The sequence below is a fragment of the Cornus florida genome, unplaced genomic scaffold, assembly GCF_030987335.1.
Source record: "Cornus florida cultivar Cherokee Brave unplaced genomic scaffold, ASM3098733v1 CherokeeBrave_3.0.0_Hap2_Chr05, whole genome shotgun sequence".
Classification (NCBI taxonomy): Eukaryota; Viridiplantae; Streptophyta; class Magnoliopsida; order Cornales; family Cornaceae; genus Cornus; species Cornus florida.
The window spans coordinates 110240586-110267606 of record NW_026775575.1 but is presented as its reverse complement, the minus strand read 5'-3'; the positions used below and the strand labels follow the sequence as shown (position 1 = coordinate 110267606).

The 27021-nt window shown below is 36.2% G+C and overlaps 3 protein-coding genes and 1 pseudogene across 3 annotated transcripts; 2 read left to right on the top strand and 2 right to left on the bottom strand.

The window, feature by feature from the left end:
• The first annotated feature begins 7962 nt into the window (after positions 1-7962).
• Positions 7963-9523, top strand: LOC132308536 (stem-specific protein TSJT1-like). The gene is made up of 4 exons (XM_059806640.1): positions 7963-8419; positions 8543-8783; positions 8956-9076; positions 9175-9523. The coding sequence occupies exons 1-4, from the start codon at positions 8208-8210 to the stop codon at positions 9363-9365; spliced, it is 765 nt and encodes a 254-aa protein (XP_059662623.1). The 5' UTR covers positions 7963-8207; the 3' UTR covers positions 9366-9523.
• LOC132308535 (ribosome biogenesis protein BRX1 homolog 1-like) lies at positions 9502-16254 on the bottom strand. Its single transcript, XM_059806639.1, has 9 exons — positions 16117-16254; positions 14380-14583; positions 14141-14282; positions 13672-13750; positions 13340-13464; positions 11815-11916; positions 10657-10725; positions 10472-10570; positions 9502-9900 (listed from the first exon to the last, which is right to left on the bottom strand). Exons 2-9 carry the CDS (start codon positions 14568-14570, stop codon positions 9769-9771), a joined length of 939 nt encoding a protein of 312 aa, XP_059662622.1. The 5' UTR covers positions 14571-14583; positions 16117-16254; the 3' UTR covers positions 9502-9768.
• Positions 16255-19043: 2789 nt separating this feature from the next.
• LOC132308533 (lanC-like protein GCL2) lies at positions 19044-22732 on the top strand (annotated as a pseudogene).
• Positions 22733-22977: 245 nt separating this feature from the next.
• Positions 22978-25234, bottom strand: LOC132308534 (protochlorophyllide reductase, chloroplastic). Its single transcript, XM_059806638.1, has 5 exons — positions 25068-25234; positions 24826-24924; positions 23987-24524; positions 23401-23759; positions 22978-23292 (listed from the first exon to the last, which is right to left on the bottom strand). The coding sequence occupies exons 1-5, from the start codon at positions 25119-25121 to the stop codon at positions 23137-23139; spliced, it is 1206 nt and encodes a 401-aa protein (XP_059662621.1). The 5' UTR covers positions 25122-25234; the 3' UTR covers positions 22978-23136.
• Between the last annotated feature and the right edge of the window lie 1787 nt (positions 25235-27021).

Genomic DNA, 27021 nt, shown 5'->3' with positions numbered 1-27021 from the left:
GGTATGGATGCACACTTCTTTGGAAATTTTCTTTCTTTTGGGGTTATTTGTGTAATTACTGTAAGTAATTATTTTTCGTCTTGGGGACCATTTTGTAATTTAATTTGAAAGATATTTTGAAAAATGACCTTTTTGTAATTTCCAGAAAGTGACAAGTGTCACATTCTCATTGATCTACTTGTTGACATTTGTGTGGAGGCACTTAGATGCCTTGGATGATGACATGTGGAGAGTAGAGATTCAACCACTTGTTGACCAAGGATAGGTGCACTTGTTGGCTTGGAGGGTTCGACAAGTGTAGGTTTATTAAGCCTACAATGGATGCTTGGATAAGTGACAAGTGTATGCTCCAAATTAAGTCTTGCAATTATTTTTTGGGTCACTTTGGGATTATAGTTTTAAGGAACGGTTTTTGTGCAATTGACCATAGATGTGTGTGTTGACCATGGTGTAGATCACATATTAAGTAGAGGATTTCTATTTCCTCCACTCATACTTTATCACATTATGTCATTATCTTCCTCATCACAAACCCTAGCTACCATTAGAGAAGCTTGATGCTTAGGCATTGACTTTGATTTTTGAGGGCCTTCCACTTACCTTAGACCATAAAACTTGGAATACTTTTTGTTATTCTCATCCTCTTCTACATAACCCTTGAAGGGTTTGCCATTTTGTGTTGATTTACCTTGATTCTAGAGAGACACTTCTCTAGTGAAGTAAGGGGTGTTCTAGTTTATTTTTCTAAGTGAATTAATTGCTTTTGTAATGATGTATAGGTTGTATGTATGTCTTATATTAATTTGAGAAATTAATGATTAATTGTAACTTGCGTATAACTCACTTTAGACTTGGTATATGACATGGACATGATTTGATTTTTGTTATATATTAATTTGGGATGATTTAAATGAGTTTTCAAATATAGAGATTTAATGAATTTAATTTGATTTAAATTCTACTTAATTGTACCTTGCTTGCATTTTATTTTTGACTTGATATATGGCATGGCCATGACTTAATCCTTGTTAGATATTACTCTTGGATCATTTGAACAACTTTTGAAATCTAGAGATTTAAATGATTTAAATTAATTAAATTCTGCATGATGATGTCTTGCTCATTTTACACTTTTGATTTGATATATGTAATGACCATGTTATGTTGTTACACACATATTAATTTGAAGTTATTTGGAATTGATTTGAAATCTAGAGAATTTAATTATTTTTGTTTAATTAAATTCTATCTAATTGCTCCATGGATTTAATTGTGTTTTAAAAGTTGTTTATATGTTTAAATCATAGACTTGGACTTGTTGTATATTCATTTGGTTACATTTTGAGTATTGGATAACATTGTTGTTACATTTATATTCATGAGAGTATGTTTTCTTTATGGAATATATTGTTGTCATGTGTAATGAGTTACACACTTTGTTTTTGACATCTTTCATGCCATAGTAGTTGTGAACTAAGAGCATGTATTGTATGTGTTTCCAAATTTGGTTGTGCGTGGTAGATGGTTGATTATCTTGTATAAATATGTTGATGTATACGTTGTTGCACAACTTGTTGATTTTGAAAACTTGGAGATGTCGTTGTTTGACTACGGTTAGGATATGGTTCTAGTACGGGGGAATGTCCCTCTAGTGCGCACATAGGGAGGTTACCTATGGGCTAGTAACCCTAAAGTAACTATGGTGTCGGTCTGATCCGGCGTGATGTTCAAGTATCCATCTTGCTTGATTTCACATTTTATTTCAAGTTGATAATTAGATGATGTAGTAACTTGTTGTTCCTTGTTTTATTTCCATTTTGAGTTTCAAGATGTTAACTTTGAGAAATCATGCTTTATGTGTTGTATTGGAAGTTCCAATGTTGATTAAATTGCATCGGTATTGTGATTTGTACTTTATTGTTCTAATGTGGCTTAGGAATGATCCTATAGATTCAATTGGAACATAGACGTTAGGTGGCATGACCCACTTTAGTTGTTTTCGTATTCTAGATTTCAAGTTGATAACTTTGAGAATCTATATCGTGTTACTTCGTATAACATGCTTTTATATTGTTGAATTGCATGAATGATGTGATTTATACTAGAAATGAGGTATGGTAGCTTAGGATGATCCCTGAGTCTCACTTTGTTATAGACATTAGGTGGCATGATCCTTTTGAATTGTTTCATGTGAATGTAAAAATCTGTAAAGAAATTGAGTCTATGCATGCTCATTCCCTACGAGTAAACTTGTTTACTCACCCCAAAGTTACCGGGTGATTTGTCAGGTACGGATGCCTTGGTTTGGGATGCACAATATCCCAGGATCGTTTCGATGAATTGAAGTTCCTTAAGTGTATTCTTGTTCATGATTCTTGTAAAGTTTGGCTTGAAATGCCACTTGTAACTTTATATGTCAAAACTTGTATATTTGATATGTAATGTGTACATAAGTATACCTTTTGTAATGTATTTGATATGTATGAGATGAGACCGAAGGCCAATGACGATTATTTTGTATCCTATGTAACTTTTGACTTTATGAAATATTATGAAAATATTGAAAAATGACAAATAATTGTTTCATAATGGTTACATCGGGTGTGGGAATTCCATTTTTATCCTTTCATAGGGTTTCATTAATCATGTATGAAGTGTGGCCAAGGGCCAAACGGTAATTTATAATCATTTGTTAATTTTGGATTTCAAAATTTCTATTTCAAGTTCATTTTCGCCTTTTTGGCCGTCGGGGGGTCAGATTTTGACTCGGCCATTTCCGGGAGTCGCAGACCGTTCCTGCGCGCTCAAAATCACTTATTACGTTTGCATGCATATTCTTTTCAGCCTAGAAATGCATTTGGGGTCAAATGCACGCTTGGTGCAAAGTTGTGTTTTCGTCGTTTTGAGTCTAATCTGATCTAGAGGCATTATAGACATTTCAAAGCAGTTTTTTTTGTTTCCGTCTACGTTGATGGGTAGAAAACATGATTTGGGTGCGGGGGAGGGGGGGTTCTTCTTTGTGTTTGTCTCAAAAAGACCCAGAAAGTCCTCAAAATCACATTTTAAACTCAAAAAGCTGTTAAGCTTGTCTGCAAGACGAGCGCTCGTCCATGGGGTACGAGCGCTCGTAAGTAGGGCAGTGGGTTTTTTCCTTGGGCGTGCTCATCTACGAGCGCTCGTCTGTACTGTTCGTGTGTGTGTGTGTTTGGTTCAGCACTGCACCTTCAATTTCTGGTTGTCGTATCTTCTTTGTTTTAACTCTGAATTGGTCCGTTCTTAAGTCTAAATTGACCGCGTCAAAATAAGCTTTCCAATGGTACTAATTAGAGCTTCAGATTCCATTTGTACCTTAAGATATTCAAGTTTTAGTGAAGTAGTATCAGTTTTTGGTTCGAACCGGGATAGGGTTTCCCTTCCTTCGACTTCAAGACTTGATATCTTTGTCGTCCGGACTCCGAATCAAGTGATTCTTGAGTCCAACTTTGTTAATTTTTCATTATTTATCCAATGATGTACACGGGGGTACCCATTTCAGTTTGAAATTACTAATTTACCCTTTTAGCCTTAAGTGCTCATTTTTCTTCGTCTTGCCGTTTCTCCTTCATCCGGACTCCGAATCATACGATTCTTGAGTCCATCTTGTTTAGTTTTTTTGTTATATTTTCAGTGGTGTACTCGGTGGCACCCGAATCCATATTTTTAAAAATGACTATTTTGCCCCTGGGGGCTTAATTGTTATTTTTCAATCTCTTACTTCCGCACTTTATTCCTTTAGGTTCTGTGACCTCATGGAAGGTCGTCTTAGGGTCTTAGAGGTGTGTTGTTCCTTGAGAGACCTTTATCTTGTTTCTTGCTTCCGCATTTTTGGATCCGTTTCAGGTCAGGACACACTGGGTTTATAAAAAATCCAGGATCGTCACATCGGCTGGGTGTCTGAGTTTCTGCTACAATGTGTCTGCTATTGAATTTTTTTTTTTACTCATTGTATACCAATTGGAAAGAGATTATATTTATAAGAAAATAATGAAGAACAATACACAAAAAAAAAAGTGAGCATAATTTGATATAGACGAAAATCCTGTAATTTATAGGTATATGTGTGTAATTTGAAAACCTATGTTTTGTACGTATGTATGTGTGTGTATATATATATATGGATATATTTGTAATTTTGAGTTGTTGAGTTTTGTGTGGCTTTGTGTGATGGTGGTGGAACAACGAAGAAGATGGTGGTTGTGGAGGTTGCGGTGGTGGTGATTGTGTATATTGGTTGAGACTACTTTGGTCATTTTACATGGTCAAAGGGTAAATATGTACTTTCATCATATTTGGGGTGTTATTGTCCAAGTTTGCAAACCTGGGGGGTGTCATTGTCCAAAAATGGCTCTAGTTGTATCTACCAGTCTTTTAAGCAAACATGAGGGGATGTCACTGCAATTTACCTTATACATTATATAATACGTATGGTACATACATATATATAGCATTAGGCGAACTCAACACCATGGGTGCATGGCTACTGATGCTCGCGCGGTACTTTAGCGCTTCCCGCAGCTGACTTTAATCCTAGCCATTGATCTCTATTGTTTACTTTGCACCGCGAACCAGCGGATCAGCTCCCTTTACTAAAGTGACCCTTGGCACGCACCAGTCCTCCATCCATGGTGGCTCCAGCTGGCGACTGCGGTAGGCTTGTGGGTGGTGGCCCTGCTGTGATGGTGAACACTTTCTGAGGGGTGTCAATGAGAGTATAATAGTTATTTAAGTAACTTGGTATTTAGGAATAAATAGGATTAAAAAATTAAGAGTAAAGTTGTCTTTTTTATGTTTTTAACGAAGATCTTGATGAAAAAGTAAAACTAGACCTAAGTAATAGTTATTTTCGAAAGATATTTAAGGGTGATATTTAGCCAAACCTGAGAGTGTAATGTTTCCATTTTTCACCATTTTTCATTTTTTCGAAAATTTTGTCTTTGCAAGGGCATTTTCGTCTTTTCTTGTTTTGCGTACCAGACACCGTGGGTGTGCCAGATGTGTCCGAGAGTTGTTTCGGGCGTTTTCTTGAGTTTATGACTCTTTGAAATGTAAGGTTTGTTATTTTTGAATTTTTTAGTTTTTCTGACCGGACGACCTCGAGTGGGACCCGTTACCGGAATTGTTACGTACGGGAATTTCAGTTGGGTCCATTTGCATCTCATTTATTTTATTTAATGTGTTTTATGTAGTTTGTGTATATATATTGTGGTGAAAAATTAAAGTTAAAAAGAACAAGAAAAGTCAAAAATGAAAATTTTGTGGTGGAACCCACTTTCCACTAATTGAATAAGTGACCAAGAGGCCATTTTAGCCTCATTTCCTTTCTCTCTCCCGTAAGTCTCCTCTCTCTCCTTCTCTTTCTCAATTTTCTTTTTTTCTTTTCTTCACAAATTTCAAACTCCAATTACTTCTTCAATTCTTGGAGTTTTTGGGTGCCGTTTGCAGCAAATCGAAGAGCACGGTGAGATCTATACATAGATATAAGTAATTCCTTGTTTGGTGCACTCTAGGAATTTTGAATTTAGGAACCATTTTAGGAATTTTTGCATCTTTAGAGGTAGGAGTCTCTAATCCATGTATTTTTTGACCTTTGTGAGTTAATTCTTCACTAATTGTTGCCTAGCATGCTTAATTTGTGTTGATATTTTTTTAGGATATATTTGTTGTGTTTGAAGCATTTGAATATATGTATTTGTTGATTTGTGTGAAAGAGCATGCTTACATGGTAGTATTTCATGCCTAAAGTGTTTAATTTCATTGGAAATTGTTATATAGAAACATATTGAATTGTGTAGTAAAAAATTCATTATTTTCATAGTATTGAAAACATGAGACATTCATGCATATCATTGGGCATAAAAAGGGAAGGATTGGTTTGAAATGAAAGAAAAAGAGGGATTTTGGGGAAAGATTTGATAAAAAGGGTTTGAGAAAACCTGGATGCCGAGGAGGTACCGAGGGTTTGTGGTGTTTATATAACCTAGAGGGAATTAAGGAAATTACCCTAGCGTGGTTGAGCTATTTGGGCCCCAAATAAAGCCGCAGGGTTACCAAGGGTCAGGGACAGTAGCCAATTATTCTCTCGTGTCGCTGAGGAGTCACCGAGGGACGGGTTATATTAACGGTTTGAAAAATGATGGATGGTTTTGAAAATGGGGAGCGACATAGCACGACATTGCATTTCTTAGCACCACATTGCTTATTTTTTACTTGAAATTGATGTTGTATTTCTCAGCATAGCATGATCCCGTTCTCTTTTGTTCTATTCATTGTCTGGATTTACGGGGTCACAAGAGGTGTGCCTTAGGCACCATCTACTGAGCAATTTACTCACCCCTTATATTTAACATTTTCAGGTTACGGGAAGGAGGTGGCGGATGAAAATCCTCTATAAGTTTGAACGGAACTTGGAGTTCATTTCTTTTGCTATCTTTTGTATTTGAGCCATTCATTTTGTAAAGCAATGTCTTGAAAATGTATTAAGTTTGTTTAGCATGGCCATGTAACGTAACTTAGAGCTTTGACTCTATTTTGATTTAAATGGAACTAAATATAATAACAGTGTATAGTACTTATTTGAATGGAGTTAACGAGATGGCTTTGTAGTATATTATTGACATTCACGACCATGAAATGAAAAAGTCATTTTGTAGTGCATTGGGACAGGTTTAGAGCATTTTCAAAGTTCCCTACCAAAGTTTCATAATTTTCTCATTCTTAGCTGTCCAGTAGCAGGTTCAGAGCTCGAAGGGCCATTTCGGCTGACCGAAATTGGCACTTCGGTCGGCCGATCTTTCCAGTAACTCAAGTTACTGTTGGGGCCATAATCGGCCAACCGGAATGGCCATTTCGGTCGACCGGTGCAAACCTCATTTTAGCCGGCTGAAGCTACATTTCAGCCGACCGAAATAAAGCTGTTTGTGGCACTTTACTTCTTTTCTCGTGTGTTTTAATCTTGAACCTTGAAATGTTTCCTAAAGCCTTCTTCGGACATATTTAAAGTATAATGATGACGTATGGTTACTAGATACGTCATGAATTGACTTAGATGACTTCGGATTCGAATAAGGACCCCGTTAATTGTTCGGACCTACGGGTTCGGGTCGTTATAGAGGGGATGTCAATAAAATTAATCCAATAAAAAATTTCCATTTTTATGGATTTCAATATCATATACTTTATAATTTTGAAATTTTAAAAATAAAATTTTATTATTTTTATAAGCCAGAAAAAAATAGGTGAATTTTGAGCGGTGAGAGCAGAAAAATATAACCCCGATAGAATTTTGATTCCACCATTTGACCGTGACACGTTGAGACGGTGACACCTAACACCTTAACGAAACGAAGCCATCAAATTTGACATTGTACCTTCTCCGCAGCCTGACGTGGCAACTGCCCACAGTAATATTCAAGAAACCATTGGGATCTCGAGAGATGACTTGGATCTTTGTCACTGTTACTAGTTGTGGATAATATCTTATACCAAACGGTCCAAACCCCATCCGTATTATTTCTCAAATACGGGAAAATTGTCATTAATTAGTAAGGCTATTTTCCCTCCAGTTTTAATTGATACCACTCCAGATTTTCCTTTCACTCCTTTTTTATTTTATTTTTTTTGTTATTTTAGAATAAATGATAACCTTATCCAGTAGTCCCACTTGTTTTTCTTTTTTATTTTTCTAAAAACAATTATTTATTTAATTTTGCATCATAAAATATTCATCAACACAATATAATACCAAAACACACACCATCAGCGAAAACAAAATAAAAAGAGGACCCAAAGTCTAAAAAAGGGCAAACAAACTGCCTAGCGTGGAGATAGCAATTTTATAAAGAAAAGTAGCACTAAGAAAAAAGAAATGAAAGATAAAGACATTGGAAAACGAGAATCCTTATCCATCGTCATCCCCATCAACAATCCATGCCCTGGATAAAGACAAACTCTGCCCTCACGCCATCTACACCTACACCTGCCCATTTATTCTTTCTTCTCATTTTCTGGGTATGACTATTGCTTTCTCTCTTTCTTATAAATACCATACATACCCTTCATCACCATCTCCACTTCTCATTCAACAAAACTGTTAAGATCTCATTGTGTTGTGTTTCTCATCCTTTCTATTTCAATTTATTGTGGGTTTTTCATATATATAACAAAAAGAAATGTTGGCTATATTTCACAAGGCCTTTGCTAATCCACCAGAAGAGCTCAATAGCCCTGCATCTGTCAATGGATCCAAGAAACCAAAGCTTCCAGAAGAGACTCTCAAAGAGTTCCTCTCTGCTCATCCCACCAACGCTTTCTCAATGAGCTTCGGACACGCCGCCGTGCTCGCCTACGTCCGCCAAGACCAGACTTTCTCTCTCCACCAGAGGTCTTTTTCTCTTTCTCTCTCTCTCTCTCTCTATATATATGTATTTACATATATTCATGTAATTCATCTATATAGATAGATTAATATGCATCAGTTGATCTTATGGGCTTGTTACCACTGCAGGTTATTTTGTGGGTTTGATGAAATTTATTGTCTCTTCTTCGGGAGCTTGAACAACCTGTGCGCTCTGAATAAACAATATGGGCAATCAAAGAACACAAACGAAGCTATGCTCGTGATCGAAGCGTACCGGACTCTCCGTGACCGGGGACCTTATCCGGCTGATCAGGTCGTCAAGGATTTTGAAGGAAGCTTTGCCTTTGTTGTCTATGATAGCAAGGCAGGCTCTGTTTTTTCTGCACTGGTATGTTGGTTGTACTAGTTTTTTTCTCAAGCTGTTTATCTATTAGATAGATATTTATCTCATATTTTAAAAGAGATTTGAAGATTCATCACTCAAATATGTATTTTTGATACCTTTCGTGTCTATACAAGTATATGGCTAATACTGATATTTTGGACGTTGATTGATACAGGGTTCTGATGGTGGAGTTAAGCTGTTCTGGGGTCTTGCAGCTGATGGCTCTGTGGTAATTTGTGACGATTTGGAGGTCATAAAAGCAGGCTGTGCCAAATCATATGCTCCCTTCCCATCAGGTATGACAAGGGTATTTTAGTCGCCCTGAATTATTGAAGATATTCCAGGAGAGTGGATATGATAGAACTGACATGCATTGTGATGTGTGTGAATGCAGGTTGCATGTTTCTCAGTGGAGGAGGATTGATGAGTTTCGAGCACCCGATGAACAAGATGAAAGCAATGCCTAGGATTGATAGTGAAGGGGTGATGTGTGGGGCCAACTTCAAGGTTGATAAGTACTCAAGGGTTAACAGCATCCCACGCGTTGGAAGTGAAGCCAATTGGACTGATTGGAACACAAATTAGCTGACGCAACACCAACATTGATGCTTCAACCAACCAATCTTCTGCGTTACTTTCCTTGTATTTTCCTTTCGTTTCCTCTTTAGTTTGTACTAATTTCCCAGTGAGCGTGGATACAGGGTTTTGAGAGAATGATACATAAATAAAAATCACTTTTCACATGCATCGTTTCAAATTGCATAGGAAAATTAAAAAAAAAACATACAAGGTGTGTTTTCAGTATAGCCAAATATATATTGAATTGCTGATACATAAAAGATAAAATGATTCGACAAAATAGGTGTTCATTACCAACATCAAGCAAAATGTACTTCCTTTTGCCATAAAAGGAAAAAGGTAATTAGGAGGAAGGTTGATTGAAATGTGATAAAAAGAGGTCCCCTTACTTTGGCCTGCTTGGTTTTTATCATTCTTTCCACATTTCTGCAAACTCATCAGGCTTCAAAGGATTTGATCGCTCATGCATCTTCCTCCTGCTCTTGGCTTTGACTTTCTTAGCATACTTCCCAGCCTTCTTTCTCTTCTCCAATGCACGAATCTGAAACCATAAGATAAAGAATCACAGATTAAATTATGAAATGAAAGATAGTAGAATAAGATGAATGTCTGTCCATCGTCCATACGCATATCAATTAGGTCATAAATACATTGCATCAGATGAATGTGCATGCCCATACACACACATCAAGGTGGGTTGCCAAGGACCTGAAAAAAAAGACATGAGCCCTACTGATCTCCCGTCAAAGAGAACACCCTTTTCACCAAGCTAATTGATATAGAAAATCTGGATTATCCAACCACCTATCTGATTCTTAAGATATTAATTCTGGTTTAATATAATGTTGATCCCTCAACTTATCAGGTTGGAATGTTTGTTGGAACCATTATGTTGATCTGACAGCTTATGGGATTAATTGTGTTTAAAAAATTCTATGAAAAAGAGATCAGGAAAAAGCAGCTGTGGCTACCAGCCAGAACACATCAAAGATCACTATCCCAACAGACACAATCCATGATGGTAGAAGGGCAAAACCATTTAACAATCTTTGAAACAATGCAACAAAACTTGAGCTTTATAGACCAATGTAGAAGTATAAAAATCGCCTAACCTCATTTGGTGAAATGTAAAACGGATTCTCGTATAAAGTTGGGCCTCCAAAGCTGCCACCAAATATCTTGATAGGATTCAAACAAAATCTTGGACCAACCTATACCACAAACACAGATGAAATTAGTTTGCAATAATTTACAGGTACCTGATAAGACATGTTGATCAAGGGGAATTGCTGCAAACCTCAACGAGTGTCATTTTATCCAGTGACCCTCTGTCCATTTTATCAGCTTCAGTATGAGGAACAGATATCTGTTTTGAAAAGTGAAGGAACATTGTTACTATCATGAATTGTGTTTTCATATTAAAGATTGAATGGTATGTTATTGAAGAAAACTGAACGCAGAACTTGGTTCCAGAATCTCACACAACTGCTCTTGCAGCTTAGTAAAATAGAGTACTTCAAAATTACATCACATCTATAACCACTTGAAATGAAGGAATTTGGTTTCTTATTTCCAATTATGATAGGCTGCTTTCTTGGGAATCAGGTGTTATCCACATCTCATACATGTAAAATGATGCAAGAACATTGAAAACATGTCACCAAATTGAAAACCATATGCATGGGGTCCAAACCCACAATAAACAGACCATATGGTTGCTGGTGGCTAGGGACTTAAGACCATGACTATCAAATAACCTAATATTTGGTAAAGAAGATTAGTCCAGGAAATCAGATCAGCTCAAACAAATGGAATGGTATTAGTTTCTTCTAGTTCATGCCCAAAAGGGATTAATGATTGGGAATTCTAGGTCACTAAACAATACAACTTTACATAGAATTTTTGTGGTAAGCTAATGTTCATCAACCATTAAAACTTTATGTTAGTAGTCAGTGTCAATCTAAACACTCCTTACCCAAAGCTGTCCAAGATTATTATGCGAATGAGTTCACCCAAATAAGTGCTAAAGCAAAGAAATTGGTTGCATTTTGAACTCAAAAAGTTCACTATCTATAGGTAACATTTTGTGGACAACCACATCACGCTAACATTATAAACCACAAAAACTTTATAATTGGAGTTGGTGTGAATCTCAAGACTCCTTATCTGAAACTGTCCAAGCTTATTATATTAATGAGTTCACTCAAACAACTGCTAAAGCAAAGAAATTGTTTGCATTTTAAACTCAAATATTTCACATCAATTGGTAACATTTTGTGGACAATCACATATTTATGTAAGCAATTATACATGAGCAAGTGACACTTTTGCACATAGATATGGAAATATAAGCAAGGGACAGTAACAACAAGCATTAGATATGGTAGGTTCGATGCCTTCAAACTTACAAAGTATACAAACAGTAATTATAGATTTCATGAGGATTATCGCCAACCTGGTAATTCCGGAACCATATGTGATCATCAACGATTGAGAATACAAATATATGGTCATGATAGGGTTTAGATTTCCTGTGATCCTTTGGAGTCCCAAATATCTGACAAATAAAAAAATTGAAGCAAAAATTCAAAGGAGTATCAGTTATAATAAACTTGAACAAATATGTTTCATGGAAACAACTACTTCACAGAATGATGGACATTATCAAATTAAAACAAAATTCATTTTAAAGAAAATGATACCTAAGATGAAAAAAATTGTCATCATATAGTATAGAAATTAAATACATGTGGAGCACATACAACTTAGGGAGCACCACTAGGTATCCCAATAGCTGGATTTAACTCATAATTGTACTACCTTAATCTGAGACAAATAATAGGTTTTGATGCTCTCTCAAATGTACAAAGTTCTAGAAAGATGGAGATCTAGCACAAAATTTTGAGACTGAGTATCTTAAATATCTGTAATACTATGTCCATGAATTGGATCCCCGACTCGCCTATTTTACCTCAAGGTACCTGTGTCGACACAACAGGATAGCCACATGGGTACAATATATGGGCCTACCAACACATGCATCTGTGTGCCATATACACAAGGAAAAGAAAAAAGGAAGAAAAAGAAGAGAAAATTAAATAAATATTACATCTATTAGATCTCTTCAAATTTAGGATTTTTAGTTGATGGAGTATACCAGGCTGTTGAAGGCCACAATCACCAAAATCAGAGCAAAAATTTGATAGAAGTATTTGATAGGATCAAGAAGAATTAAATGATGAAACAAAAATGGCAGCTAGTGGATCTCATCAAAAGCTTTTGTTCTAGTTGCTCTCAACTTCTCATCAGAGAAAGGGAAACATTCCTCCCCAACTTTTTTTTTATTTTTTATTTTTATTAAACTTTTTAAAATGTTATTATTTTCTATATTCCTCTCCAACATTTTTTTCCTTCTTTGTTTTGTGTTTTCAATGGTAAACTAACCTCTAATACTAACATAACATGAGACGTGTGTGGGTGTGTGTCCACGTTGCCATACCTAAGAAATTCTGAACCCATAGGATTAACTGATTAAGTAATCCCAACACTTCTACATGTACCAGCACCCGATATCAATAACATGAACTTGGAAAAATTACAATCACAGACAAAGTCAGAGACTCGGAGCACTGGTGACAATTCACATCTTAGCTTTTCCCTTCCCAATCGTAAGCCAATTTATATACCACATGAGGATTCAAACTCCCATGATGAATGACAAATAACTGCAACAACAGGGCTACAACTTGAAAAAAATTAATATGCCTTGAAAAAAATTAATATGCCTTGTCACTGAAGTAGCATTCATTAGGATCTAGGTTCAAAACTTTCCCTTCTTTTACCTTTAGTCCAAATTTGCTCTTGCTATATATATATTTGAATTTTTTCACAAGCAAATGAACAGGTTTTTATCGATGCTGAGAAAGTATAAGACTGCAAAGCCAATTCCACTAAAAAAAACAAAGCCAGAACAACATTACCTGCATGATCATCTCTTTCACAAGTTTCCAGTGGGCATCTTTTTCAAAATTGGTTGAGAAAGTCAAAATAGGCCGTGAACCTTTCAGATGATTTCCAGTAAGCTTCAACTCTTCCATCGTATGCACTTTATAAACAAATAAAATTTCCAATAATTAGGCCATTTTTGTCAGTGCTTCAGAAAAGATATTGTTAACATCTAATCGCATGTCAGAATAACCAACTCATAATTTCATAGGATTACAAAAGCTGCTTCAGAACTGCAAGAACTACACATCTAAGGCAATTTAAGTCTCATGTCTCCATATTGTTTGGAAACAAAACAAAATATTACCGGCATTAACCAAAAACTTCACAGATGGACCACTTGGGCACCTAGCCATCCATAGATAAAGGTCTTTTTGTTTTCTGCACTGAAAAATGAGACATGACAAGGTATAATCAATTCCATGAAAGCTACAGCACTTCTATTCCTCTGGTTTTAAAACTCCAGAATATTTTAATCACAAAGCATCAACCCAGAAATCATGTAAGTGAAATCTATATAAAATCACAAACCAAATCTAAGTAAATATATATATATATATATATATATATAAATCACAATAAGCGAAGAAGATCGATATCCAATACCATGTTTATCAATGACATGGCATAATTCTGACAACTCATCAATGACACAAATAGAAAGATCAGTGTCAAATGAACGAGAGAGATAGAGAGAGAAAGAGAGAGAGAGAGAGCACCACAGAAATAACAAATACCAGCATAAAAAATAGCAGCACAAATAAAACAGCATTTACCTCAAAAAAGAGACAAGATGAACAGCCTTTTAGTTCAACTAACTCATTCAAAGTTGCACCTTTACTTTCTTTCGATTCAACTTTGTTATCCTTCTTACAATGAGGCAAAAGTGATACCACATTCAACATCAAATGCCGATACCTATGAATAACAAAATTGATAAATGCAACTTTGAAATGAACTGATCAATGGAAATTCCAATAAAAGAAAAAGGTAGAGAAGAGACACCAATTTCCACCTGTAATTAATGCGGCGAGAACAAGTAACCAAAACCTTTTCCTTATTTCTAAAAACCATAGAATTACTTTCTTTATCCTCAACCTTGTCTTTCCAACCCAAAAGTGTCCGTTTAGGTCTCTCTGGAGCACTTTCATCCTTCCCTACAAGGGTTGCAACCCCGGTTTCACTGTGTTTTCGCTTCTTCCCCATCTTCTATAAAAATCTAACAAACAAGACAGGAAAAAAATACAAGAATATGCATATAATCACTTAGTCAGCTACAATTAACTCTTTAAACTAAACACCTGTTTAATCTCCAAATGCACCTTTAATAGTTAGATAACCCTCAAGATATAGACAATAAATTGACTCATGTAAATGATAGGCATCCATATGCATAGAAGATTAAAACATTCTTTTGCTTCGCCCTCCCCCAATAAAAAAGAAAATAATAAAAAATATATACAAATTCTCTGATAAATATACAACACAAAGAGTTAAAGTAGCCTAGATGTCATAAACAAAGAAGCAATGATAACCCGAGAAAAATATCAATGGCTAGACAGAACACGACCACAACCATCCAATACACGTCAGGAGATTTTGCAAGTTCTGTATAAATCATAAAAAATAACCATTTTTTATTCGATAAATTAAACAATAACCAAAATTTTAGAACTTATTGAGACAATTATTGTAAGGAAAATTATCAAAGCATTAATTTCAAGGAACATGTTAAAACAAAATGGCTAGTGTGACAGTATTCATTGCTTTAACCAAAAGCATGGTAGAGCAGGTCCTTTTTAACATACTGTTATTTTCTTTTAAGAATATGCTTGGACTGAGTTTTTTTTTTTTTTTTTTTCACCCTCTTTTGAAGGGAGGGGGTGGAGGAGAAAATAAAAGGAATAGAGAGAAAGCTTAAACGATGTTCAAGAAATAAGAGAGGGAGGAAGGAAATGATGTTTTCCTTTCCTTCCAAAAGTGGGAGGAAATTAAGGGAGGGATAAAGTAGTTATTGCTTACTAACTATATCCCTCATTTCTTTACAACAAGTCAGGAAGTGAACCTTATTTTGCACCTTCAACTCTCTCTTTTTTTTTTACATCATCTATCTTACCCAAACAAGAGTATTGGTAACAATTATCATTTCTATTCATTATCTCCCTAATTTCTAAAACAAGAGAAGGGTTGTCACCATCCTTCATTTTCTGTCTTTTTTCTGCTAGCTTATTCTATCCTTCCCTACCCTTTCCTTTTTCCTCCTCGTTCTCCAAATTGACTGAAAGGACAAAACCCTTCAGTCATAACAAATCATTGGACCATTTTCTTGTTAGTAACTCCTTAGAAAAAATTAATTCGCCAACATTAGGAGGGGGATCCATATCCATGAGAAGCAGTCCGGCAGAACGATATTCCAAAATGCAAGAATGGCGAAGTATTTTTACAATTGATTGCATTTAAATCACTCAAAAATACCGGAAATTATACAAACCGTGCAACCAAAACAAATTACCCTCAAATTGTACGAGCTAGCAATATTAAAATAACCGGCAAGTATTTTGACCCAAAAATATGGCAGTTCAAGTTCAATTGACTTGCAAATGATGATGGTCTGTGTGTGCGTGTTTGTGAATATATATGTGTGTGCGCGTGCGTGTATATATGTGTGCGCGCGCTAATAACTAAACAGGTAATGATGTAAGCGATTCTGAAGCTGAACATACAAAGAGAAGTTGGAGGTTGGGGGGTTTACCTGAAATCGTCAACGGAGATTGGGGTTGCAGAGAAGTTGCGTAAAAACCCTAAACCCTGAAAGGTGCTTAGTTTTGTCCCCAAACCCAAAGCGGGTTCTATTTCTTTCTGCGAACTTTATGTTTAACAGCGCCCAAAGGCTCAGGCCCATCGCAATGTAGGTTTCCTCATTTATTATTATTATTATTATTATTATTATTATTATTATTTTGTTTTAGTAAATTACCATCAAGTCCTACTTTTCTTATTGAAAGACAAATAAGTTCTAAAAAAAATTCCCTTAGGACTAATAAGTTCCATTTTATTATTGTTTTTTTTTCTTCATTTAAGTCCTAAATCACTATATCTTTCAATTATATACTTTGCTAAATATAAGTCAAATTTTGTAATTATTATTTTTTTCAAGAATTAATATATAATTATTTATATATATATATATATTCATTTAAGGTTTATTTTTCTTAATAATATTGTATTATGAGTGTAAACAATAAATTAATGAATTTTAAATTCAATTCAAAAACTATGTGTACAATACGTGATAATAATAATTTCATAAAAAATTAACAATATATATATATATATATATATATAATTTTCACTTTATTCAATTTTATGTCTAATTTTGTATCATGTATTTGTATACACACAGGGGCGGAGCTAGGATGGCAAAGGAGAGAGGGCTAAAAATAATTAAACTCATGATTGCTTAGTATGTCATCTACACTCTAAATACATAATTATCATGCATCAGTTATTCAATTAAACCCAATAATCTACGACTTTCTAACACATTTACACTTCCAAACTATAACGTATTTTTACAGTCAAAAATCTATTGAAGTTTGTTTTATACAAGTATTAAAACAAATAATTACAAGAATGCAAGATATATATGTTCCTTATCAATAAATTCACATTAGAAAGTAAAACCTATGTGCTTCGCCCTTGACTAGTTATTAATCCATTATATATTAAATTACCCAATTTAACAAGAAATTATTAAGTCATCAACAAAGCCCTTTATATATATATATATATACAAAAATAAAATTCAATATTTCACAGGATTAACAATAATAATTCATGATATCCATTTACTTATGCCTTAGTGCTTTACACACGAAGAGTTTAGGTCTTCTTCGATAGACTAACAATGTGTTTTGATTTACTGGATTGGGCCCTATTATATTTTATTATGGTTTATTTTGTGACTAAGCATGCCTATGGTTTTTGGGTTTGCTCATATTTAAGGTTTGACCTTTGTAAATTTTATAACTCTTTTTATTTATAGAAATACTATGGATTTGACTGAGCTGATAGGAAGAAGAAGAGTAGTACACGGGCTTATAGGAACAATAGTATTAATTTTTTTTTTTCAATTGGACCTGGGCACCCAGGTTAGCCCATTACTAGTTCCTCCCTTATATACACACTCATATATAAAAGTTTGGATCTTATTTAATATCTAATGCAGCAAGAGTATATATAAATTTGTAAGAGTATAAATGAAAATTTTGTAAGGGTATAAATGAAAATTTTATTGATTAACAACTTAAATGAAATAAAAATTTGTCAAAATATAGGATTTATTAGTCTTATACTTCGTTCAATAGGATGAAAGGGGGGGGGGGGTATTTCATAAAAGATGATATAAGGAAATAAATAATAATATGATAGAGAGTCATTATTTTTCCATCACAAAATTTTAGCCATCCAAACATGAATAGAAAGGAGGAGGAAAGACAAGTAACTATTATAAATTTTTTAAATTACAATGCTCCATAAAATATGAGAAAAAACAACAAATACGGATCTAATGGTAAAAATAATTTAAAATCATCCCTTTTAAAGAACAAGATAAATTGTCAATTTCTTCTTTCTTACCTAACAAAAAAAATGAAAGAATGCAATTTTATATACATGGATGTCTCATCCACATCTAATTTTCCCCCTTACATCTAATTTTATTCATTCCCATTGAACAAAACATCAAAAGAAAATTTTTAGAACTTACCCGTCTTTCCACAAGAAAAGTAAAATTTGGTGGTAATTTTTTATTATTTATTTTAAAAAATATTTTGGGGGAATGGTTAGCACATGAAGGAGAGCGATTAGAGGAGAAGAAAAATACCCCCAAAAAAATTGCAGATTCGTCGAGTCCCCAATCTCTATTGAAAAATGATAAAATAATAGAGGCAGGGAACACACCCTAAACAGAATAGGGAGAGAGAGATTAAGCAGCTCTTTGATAAAACAAAAAATTATTAAGTTTGAAAAATTTTAAGAGTTGAATTTTAATCACTTATTGATGAGTTTTGTGTAATATTTAAATTGCGTTATCAAACTCGTTTAATTGAATAAACATATTAGGTGATTGAATTGAGTTTTCAAACAACACGGAAATTTGTTTAGAGTGTGTTTAGTTGTATGAAATTGGAGTATTGAAATTGGAATTGGAATAGGAATTGGTGAAATTTAAAAAAAAAATTGGTTGAACCAATTTTTTTTTTAAATTTTACCAATTTCAAGGCTCCAATTTCAATTCTATGTAGCCGAACATACTGCTGCTTGATTTGTTACTCTGAAAATAATTCTCAATAATTTGAAGAATATAAAGCTGTTTTCAAATAACAATATAAATAGTTTTTAGTAAACTTAACCAAGCAAATATATATATATATATATTTTAATTTTCAAAATTACAAACCAAGTATGTCTAGGTTCAATGTTTTGAATTGCTCTTCCTTAATTCTTCAAATTCCAATTCCAGAACTCTAATTCCGTACGACAGCTAATTTTATTTATCTTTAAATAATTATTAAAAACTAAAAAAAAAAAAAATACTTTTATCAAATTAAAAAAAAAAAACACAAAAATTATACAGTAAATCAAACAAATATTTGTACCATGTTTAGTTTTTGTAAAAGATTTTTAGAAAAATCAATCAAGCCTTTCGAAAAGCTTCATCGAGAAAACTCCAAGAATCAGTGTCACCTATTCCCTTACCACGAGAAACGCGATCCAGTGATCCACGCGTGTAGAGAGGGAAAGTAGTACATAGATAGATATGGCAGACCGTTTCTTCCCCAACGAAATGCCTGATTTCGAACCAGAAACGGTGGTACTCGAAGCAGCAGCTGGAGATTCACTCACAAAGCTTCTCTCCCTTCCCTACAACACCGTCGCCGAGAGACTCAAACAGGAAGCTTTAGAACTCAAACAAACGGTAATACACTTTTTGTTTGTTGAGTTGCGAATTGAGTCCCGTTATGGGTTTTGCATATGTTACTTGTTGACATAGAGAACTGCCCACCAAGTGTTTGGCGTGTTGTGGGTTTGTTTCAGGTTGTGAGGAAGACATGGGGACTTGGTGGGAAACGCGTACAGGACTACACTCTCTACACAGGGGCTCTTGGGACTGCTTTCCTGCTCTTCAAAGCTTACCAAGTTACTAAGAACAAGGATGATCTTAATCTGTGTTCCCAGATTGTTAAAGCTTGTGACTCTGCCTCTCGCGGTTCTGGGTACATCTATTTCTCCCCCCCAAAACTATATGTGTAAATTGTTTCTCGAGTACAATTGGTAGCTCAAATTGTTTGGAATTATGCACCTAACTGCGGGTTTGATACTTCTTACTCTCCACTGGTACTTCTATTTCTCTCTCCCCAAAATTCTACATGTGTAAATTGTTTCTCGAGTACAAATTGCTAGCTCAAATTGTTTGGAATTATGCACCTAAGAGCGGGTTGATACTTCCTACTCTCCACTGGTGCATCTATTCTCTCCCCCCAAAATTCTATATGTGTAAATTGTTTCTCGAGTACAATTGGTAGCTCAAATTGTTTGGAATTATGCACCTAACTGCGGGTTTGATACTTCTTACTCTCGACTGGAAATGAGCAGTTTGGATCAAATTAATTTTTTATGATTATGGGATTGTTTTATGATGGTTACAGACGTACAATTACTATTTAATTGGGTGCTTAATTTTTGATTGCTTTCGTTACAGGCGAGTAAAATTGCTCACTTAGGCAACCTGGTTTGCTTATTTGGTTAGAATTATGCACCCAGTATTGAACTTACTCCCAGCTACAGTCTGATTAAATAACCAAGTTTGCTCGACTGGGAGGCAGTTTTGTGTGTGGGATTGCTTATACTGGTTAAAACCACAATCCTGTTCATGGTTCCATCTGAACTAACCAATCATTGAAAGTGAATATTATAGCTAACTTTGGTGGCCATCTTTTGTTTGGATTGCTTGGTTGAGATTATGCACTCTTTTGCGGGATTAATCCAAGTTTTATTGTCATACATGAGCCATTTAGCTCAACCAAAGTTGTTATGCAATGTGTGTTATGTTTATAATTTACAATAAAAAAAAAAAAAATCAAAACCAACTGTTAATTCGATTTTAGCAGTTCTACCACAGGATGAAAAGCGATCTACTTTAACTAGGTTTAACTTTGTAATCTGTGGAATAACAGGCGCGTGACATTTATATGCGGACAGGCTGGTGTATGTGCTCTAGGTGCTGTTGTGGCAAAGCACAGTGGTGATGAAGGGCTGTGTCACCGCTATCTGACCCAATTTAAGGAGGTACTTGATGTGCATATATAAAAATGGTAGCTTTTTGGCATGTATGTGCTTGCAGGTATTCATAGATTGAAAGTATTGCTTCTTTGAAGTGCAGATTAAACTTCCTAAAGATCTTCCAGATGAATTATCGTAAGGTAGAGCTGGGTTCTTATGGGCATGCTCATTTTTGAACAAGAATATTGGTGAAAACACAATATCTTCTACACGTATGGTATGATCTTTGAAACCCTTTTTTTTTTTCGTATTTTTTTTTAAATATATTTTTATAGTGTTTTAGCTGTGATGACCCTGTGGGCGGGTGCGAAACACGGATAGGCTGCCACACTGGCGAGCTACGGGTGCACAATCCTACATCGCCTGGGAAAGGGAAAGGTGAAGTACTTATATGTAGGTGTGTCACTCCAATTGTTATGAGGCCTTTTGGAATAAAGCTCAAGAGCAAAACCGTGTTGGTTCAGGTCCAAAACGGACAATATCATATCATGTGGTGGAGTGGGCCATTACAAATGGTATCAGAGCCTGACCCAGCCGGAAGTGTGCCGACGAGGACGTCGGGCCTTCAAGGGGGGTGGATTGTGATGACCATGTGGGCGGGTGTGAGACACTGATAGGCTACCTTACTGACGATGCCCAAAGCAGACAATATCATACCATGTGGTGGAGTGGGCTGTTACATTAGCATCATTTACATAATCGGATTGTGAAATCATTTTTGCAATTGTCCTAAATTTGTGTAGAGAGCAGTTATGGATGAAATGATCAAGGTTGGTAGACGTTTGGCAAACAAGGGAAGATGCCCATTGATGTATGAATGGCATGGGAAGAAGTACTGGGGAGCTGCCCATGGACTAGCTGGGATTATGCATGTTTTGATGGACATGGAGTTGAAGCCAGATGAGCTGGAGGATGTCAAGGGTACACTACGTTACATGATCAAGAACCGTTTACCCAGTGGGAATTATCCTTCAAGCGAAGAAAATGAATCAGACCGTCTTGTTCATTGGTGCCATGGTGCTCCTGGGGTTGCTCTTACACTTGCCAAAGCAGCTGAGGTAAAGTCTTCCGGGAATGCTATTCTCACTATAAATTGTTAATAGCTTATTAAGGTAAAATGGTACTCAAGAAATGAGGGACTATGTATTATCTTGGCAGAAGCTTATTGGGTTTGCATTCTACCAAGGAAATTGATTCAAGAATACTAACACAACTCTTAACTGGAGTCCAAGAGAACCCGTAATTTCTTATAATTGTTGTTGCGGTGAGGGATTAAATAGTGCAAATTTTAGGGGTCGGAGGCAGGCATATAGCCAGCCTATGATTCTATCATTTGTCTTCTGTAGTTCTATCTTGAGAAGCAAATATTTCCTCTATGAAATAGGTCTTATCATGTTCAAAAAGTCCAAATATTGAACAGTGAAGTTTCATGAAGCCATTTCCTGGATCTAATTCCTTAATAACACTCAATTATATGCATTAGTCTCGTACTCTTTTTAATTGAGCAATAAGATTCTCATAATATCTGAGTGTCATGCACGCACGCTATTATAATATTGTCAGGTATTTGGAGGCGAGGAGTTTCTGCAAGCAGCTGTTGATGCAGCAGAGGTGGTATGGAATCGGGGCCTGCTGAAACGAGTTGGGATTTGTCATGGCATTAGTGGGAATGCGTATGTGTTTCTTTCGCTCTACTGTTTGACAGGTAATCTGGAGTTCTTATACAGGGCAAAAGCATTTGCTTGCTTTCTACTTGAGAAGGCTCAAAAGCTTATATCAGAAGGGCAAATGCATGGAGGTGACTGTCCATATTCACTGTTTGAAGGCATTGGAGGAATGGCTTATCTCTTTCTGGACGTGCTTGAACCTTCCATGGCTAGGTTCCCTGCTTATGAACTTTAGTTCTCATCTTGTGAAATAAACTAAACATATGTATGTCACTTCTGTGTAAAAGACTTCAACTTCGTATATATTGGAGGCTGTCCTTGAAAACTTGGCATTTAACCGTTTGGTTTTAATTTCCATTTGAGTTCGTAGATAGTGCATGAGTTTAAATGTCGCAAACTTTATCGCAGTTGAGCTTGTAGATGTGTTATGTTGTGGTCATCGAATGGTATTGGCACACTTTCCAGTTTGAACTGAAATATAAGAATATTGTGGTTTTTCACGTGGTTCTTGTTTGTCACTACTGATTTTTTATTTATTCACTTTATTAGCCCGGGTAATCACATCATCTTTCATTTTCTCTATGCTGAAACCGACACGATAATTGCCTTTGAAACAGAGGGAGCTATTTTATTGACAACTTCAACTCAGAATTATCTAATTTTTAGAAGAGAACTGCTTAGAAAACCACAGCATCCAAATCCAAATTCTGTACCAGATCTACAGAAATGTCCTCTGCTCTCTCAATGGAGATTAGTCTCTTCTAAGCCAAACCAACAAGTTTCTCACTAAGTTCCCAAACCTTACGAGCTTTCTCTGTATCACTAGCTTCTTGAGACAATTGGTTCTCAAATGAAGCTGAGTCCTTGTTCCAGCTCCAGTAGACGCCTGACTTTGTCAAGCTTGGATCGCTCACCACCTTAGTCAGAGATAAGCAACTTAGTTTAGGGACAACATACATTATGATACAAGCACACCCTTCACTTATTTGTCAATGCACTGTGTTATTAAAAATGCCCATATTTACCTGTGCAAGTCTCTTTCCAGCTTCTTCCTCGGAGACATAGCCTTTGGTGATGTACTTCTGGAATGGAGGGAAGAGAAGTCTGAACAAGGGGATGTGCTCCCTGAACAAGCCTGTTGTGGCAATGCAACCTGGGTAGAGGGAAGCAAATGTGATCCCAGTATCCTCATGGTAACGACGGTGGAACTCTTGCATGGTGAGCATGTTGCAGACCTTGCTGTCCTTGTATGCCTTGGCTCCATCAAAATCTCCACCATCGATCATGGATGAGGTGTTTAGTCCGTTCAATCCTCCAGCAAGTCCCCTCAAGTCTCCAAGGTTGGCCTTTGGAGGCACATTCCCAGCCAAGGTATTTGTGTTACCTAATATTCATTACAGAAATCATTACCCATTTAGTACACCTCAATGATACGAAAGAATCCATTTACCATTCACAGTTAAGAATTGGATTCAAGTAGGGAAGCAATGTAGGTCCCCAAAAAAATGGATATATTGTATGAAATATAATTCAATTACAATTGCCAAGCAAACAGGTATTCATGCATAAAATGTTTTTGTCAGTGAATCTGTTATAATGAATTCCTAATACCTGTAATTGAACCGACAATGATGAGTCGCTTTGATGGGTAATCAGATTGCTTCAAGTCGTCGAGCATCAATCGCGAAAGCAGGAAGTGTCCTAGATGGTTCGTCCCAACACTGAGTTCAAACCCTTCAGCTGTAAATGAAGGCTCCTTAGCAGTCGGTTGGTAGATGGCTGCATTGCAAACCAGCACATCAAGTGGTCGACCCGATCGTTTGAAGTTATCAACAAACTGTCGGACACTGTCGAGCGAAGAAAGGTCTAGATGCATAATGGTGTAGTTTTCCTTGGCAATGCCGGCCGACTTTGCTGCTCTTTCAGCCTTAAGGAAGTCCCTGCAGGCCATAATTACATGCCATTTGCCTGTTTCAGCCAAAGCCTTGGCTGTGGCCAGACCTAATCCAGAGGATGCTCCAGTGACCACAACACTGCCCTTTCTTAAGGTCTTCTTTCCTTCTGGTGCAGCCGTGTTAAGGGCTGGAGTTGTAGCCATCACCTGGGCTCTTATGCCTCCAACAGGTAGCTTTCTTTGGTCGAAGTCCCTCTGTAATCAACACTCATTATGCATATGCAACTCATGATACCCCCCCTTTCGAGTATATAAGTTGCACTTATAATTCAGTAATCCCATGGGAGTACCGAATCAGCTATTTGAATTTGGAATCGAAGGAAATTTAGTGAAAATTTTGAACTAAATTCCAAAGCACCCTCCAAAATAAGTATATTTGTAGTGAGATATTAATGTCTCTAACAGAATCTTGAACTGCTAACATTATTAAGAACAAAAATATGCTCTCTATGGAAAAAAGAAGAGGAAGAGAGAGAGAGAGTTGTATAGTTATTACCTTGCACCTTAATGCAGAGCAGCTGAAGTCTGCTTTTAGATGATCTGAGAATGAAAGTCCACATAGACTAGAGTCCTTCAAAGATGCACTGGTCTTGCCCTGCAAACATGGAACATCTCTCAAAATTGAAACTCATAATTGTAATTAATTGCTGACAATACTAAAGAACCCCATGATTGTTATTTGGTGACAGGACTAGAGAACAAAAGCATCCTAATCAGAAGAATTGAAGGGCAACAAACCTCTTTGGAGATGGAGAAAGCAGAGGGAAGCAGGGACGCAGCTTGGAGAGCCATGGGAACCTTCCAATAGAAGCTATGTAAGTAATTTGAGTTGGGTTCCTCTTTACAGTGTGTGTGACTGTGTGTGCTGGAAAGACGGGATATTTTGTAAGAAGTTTTGGGATGTATATGTATATATAGTGTGGGTGGTGGCAGTTTTTGACAAAAGTGGTATTGCAGAGTGGATAAGATTATGTTTTTTTTAGATTTATCTGCCTGTGCCACTTCAATCCCATGCAACCAATCAGGCTTTGAGTTTGGATTTCGATATGATTTTTTCGAAATTATGTTTTGTGCGTAACGCTTGGGATGGGCCTATAAAGGGTTATCTAGGCTCGCCGCCCAATAGTTATGGGCCGGGGCATGGAAAATTTTAGAATTATAGATGCCATTTCGTTGTCAATGGATTAGGATATTGATGGAGAAACCTGGCTTGGAGATCGTTCTTGAAATAACTGGACTGACCTGACCCCACATGTAGGTCTTGGCCAGAGGTGGGCTCTTCCAATTTGGCTCTAACAAGTTCTATTTTATTTGTTTTCCTTTTCAAATTAACCATCAGTCTTCATTCTTCTCTCCTACCTTCAAGATGCAATGAATTTAAGAATGTCACAAGACAGACATTATTGTTTAGTACTCTGGACTTCTAATCTGTCCAAATATATATCATAATAGAGTGATAAAAGGCCATTATTAGTGTGATAGATCGAAAAAGTCCACACTAGCATGAGGGCTAGTGTTGTTGTTGAGATTTTGTCAAAAGGAATTATTTATCAAGGATCATGTACTTTATTGGTATCTTTTCTACCTTTCAAAATGAATATTGAAGGTTGGAATTGGATAGATGCAACGATGCAATGATGTGTGAATTTCTTTTCAATGAATAAAAGAAGAAATGTTACTAATTGTTGCACATGGTATGGTTGCATGAAGTGGGCTGATGGTGAACTCTCACTAGTATGTGTTGTAGGTATGAGGCCAAGGGATAGCCACTGGTGTCAACATAAGAAGTAGGTCATTGTAACGGTATCCTAGTAGGACCTTGGTCAAATGATTAGAAGAGAGCATCCTATATACTTTACTAATATCCCTGTTGTAACTTGGATATTTACATGGTGGAAAGCTGTTCCACTAGTTATTCTTGCGGTAATTGAGACACCTTGAAATGGGAATTGAATATGAAAATTATGATAAGTTGTAATAATTTAAATGTTTTAAAAAAGATTACGGAATTATGTAAACCGCCTTATGATGTCAAGAAAGAGATGGAGAAAGAGATGGAAAATGATAGAATGGAGACGACTCTTATTCACAGCATTTGCTCGAAGGGCATGTAAGTGTATGAAGATGCAAGGAATTCATTTCCATTTTATCTCTCTAGAATTCTTACACTTCAACAGAATGAATCTCTCTCCCCATTACTTCTTATATTTATAGGTATTTACAAACATTAATGGGTTGCTAGATTTGGGCCCGTTCCTCTGTGGGCTTTGGTCATCTTCGATGGGCTATTCGCGTTTGGCCCATATGACAGTATTTTTTTATGGGCTGGACCCAGCTGCTCGGACCGGATGTCATGTTCGCGGGTCATATCCGGCCCATATCACTTCTGGCCTCCTCAACTGCCCCCATAATTACTCCCTATTTAATAAGGGGGTAATTATCAAAGGCGTCTCATCATGACGTTGACGGCTCAAGACACTCTTATGGGGGAATGGACGGTCGGATCCGGAATCAATGTTCCGAGATTCGATAAACTTCTCGCCTCTCTGACGCTTCGGCCCTCGGGTTTACTTCGTCTTTACAAGGCTCTAGAATGTCACTTCATGCCTTTTTACCGTCTCCATCTCTCTCCATCATCAGTCAAATCTCTCGCTTGTCTTTTTAGAACCGTGCTAAGTTTCATCCGGTGAAA

Bases quoted from the DNA above. Each gene is read 5' to 3' on its own strand.
- LOC132308536 (XM_059806640.1), top strand. From the start codon at position 8,208: ATGTTGGCTATATTTCACAAGGCCTTTGCTAATCCACCAGAAGAGCTC. The intron at 8,420-8,542 runs GTCTTTTTCTCT...TTACCACTGCAG, and splicing joins ACTTTCTCTCTCCACCAGAG to GTTATTTTGTGGGTTTGATG. The intron at 9,077-9,174 runs GTATGACAAGGG...GTGTGAATGCAG, and splicing joins ATATGCTCCCTTCCCATCAG to GTTGCATGTTTCTCAGTGGA.
- LOC132308535 (XM_059806639.1), bottom strand. From the start codon at position 14,570: ATGGGGAAGAAGCGAAAACACAGTGAAACCGGGGTTGCAACCCTTGTA. The intron at 14,283-14,379 runs GTGGAAATTGGT...TGTTATTCATAG, and splicing joins TCTCGCCGCATTAATTACAG to GTATCGGCATTTGATGTTGA. The intron at 13,751-14,140 runs GTAAATGCTGTT...CTCATTTTTCAG, and splicing joins CATCTTGTCTCTTTTTTGAG to TGCAGAAAACAAAAAGACCT.
- LOC132308534 (XM_059806638.1), bottom strand. From the start codon at position 25,121: ATGGCTCTCCAAGCTGCGTCCCTGCTTCCCTCTGCTTTCTCCATCTCC. The intron at 24,925-25,067 runs GTTTGTTGCCCT...CCATGTTTGCAG, and splicing joins CTTTCTCCATCTCCAAAGAG to GGCAAGACCAGTGCATCTTT. The intron at 23,293-23,400 runs GTAAATATGGGC...TCTCTGACTAAG, and splicing joins CTGGAAAGAGACTTGCACAG to GTGGTGAGCGATCCAAGCTT.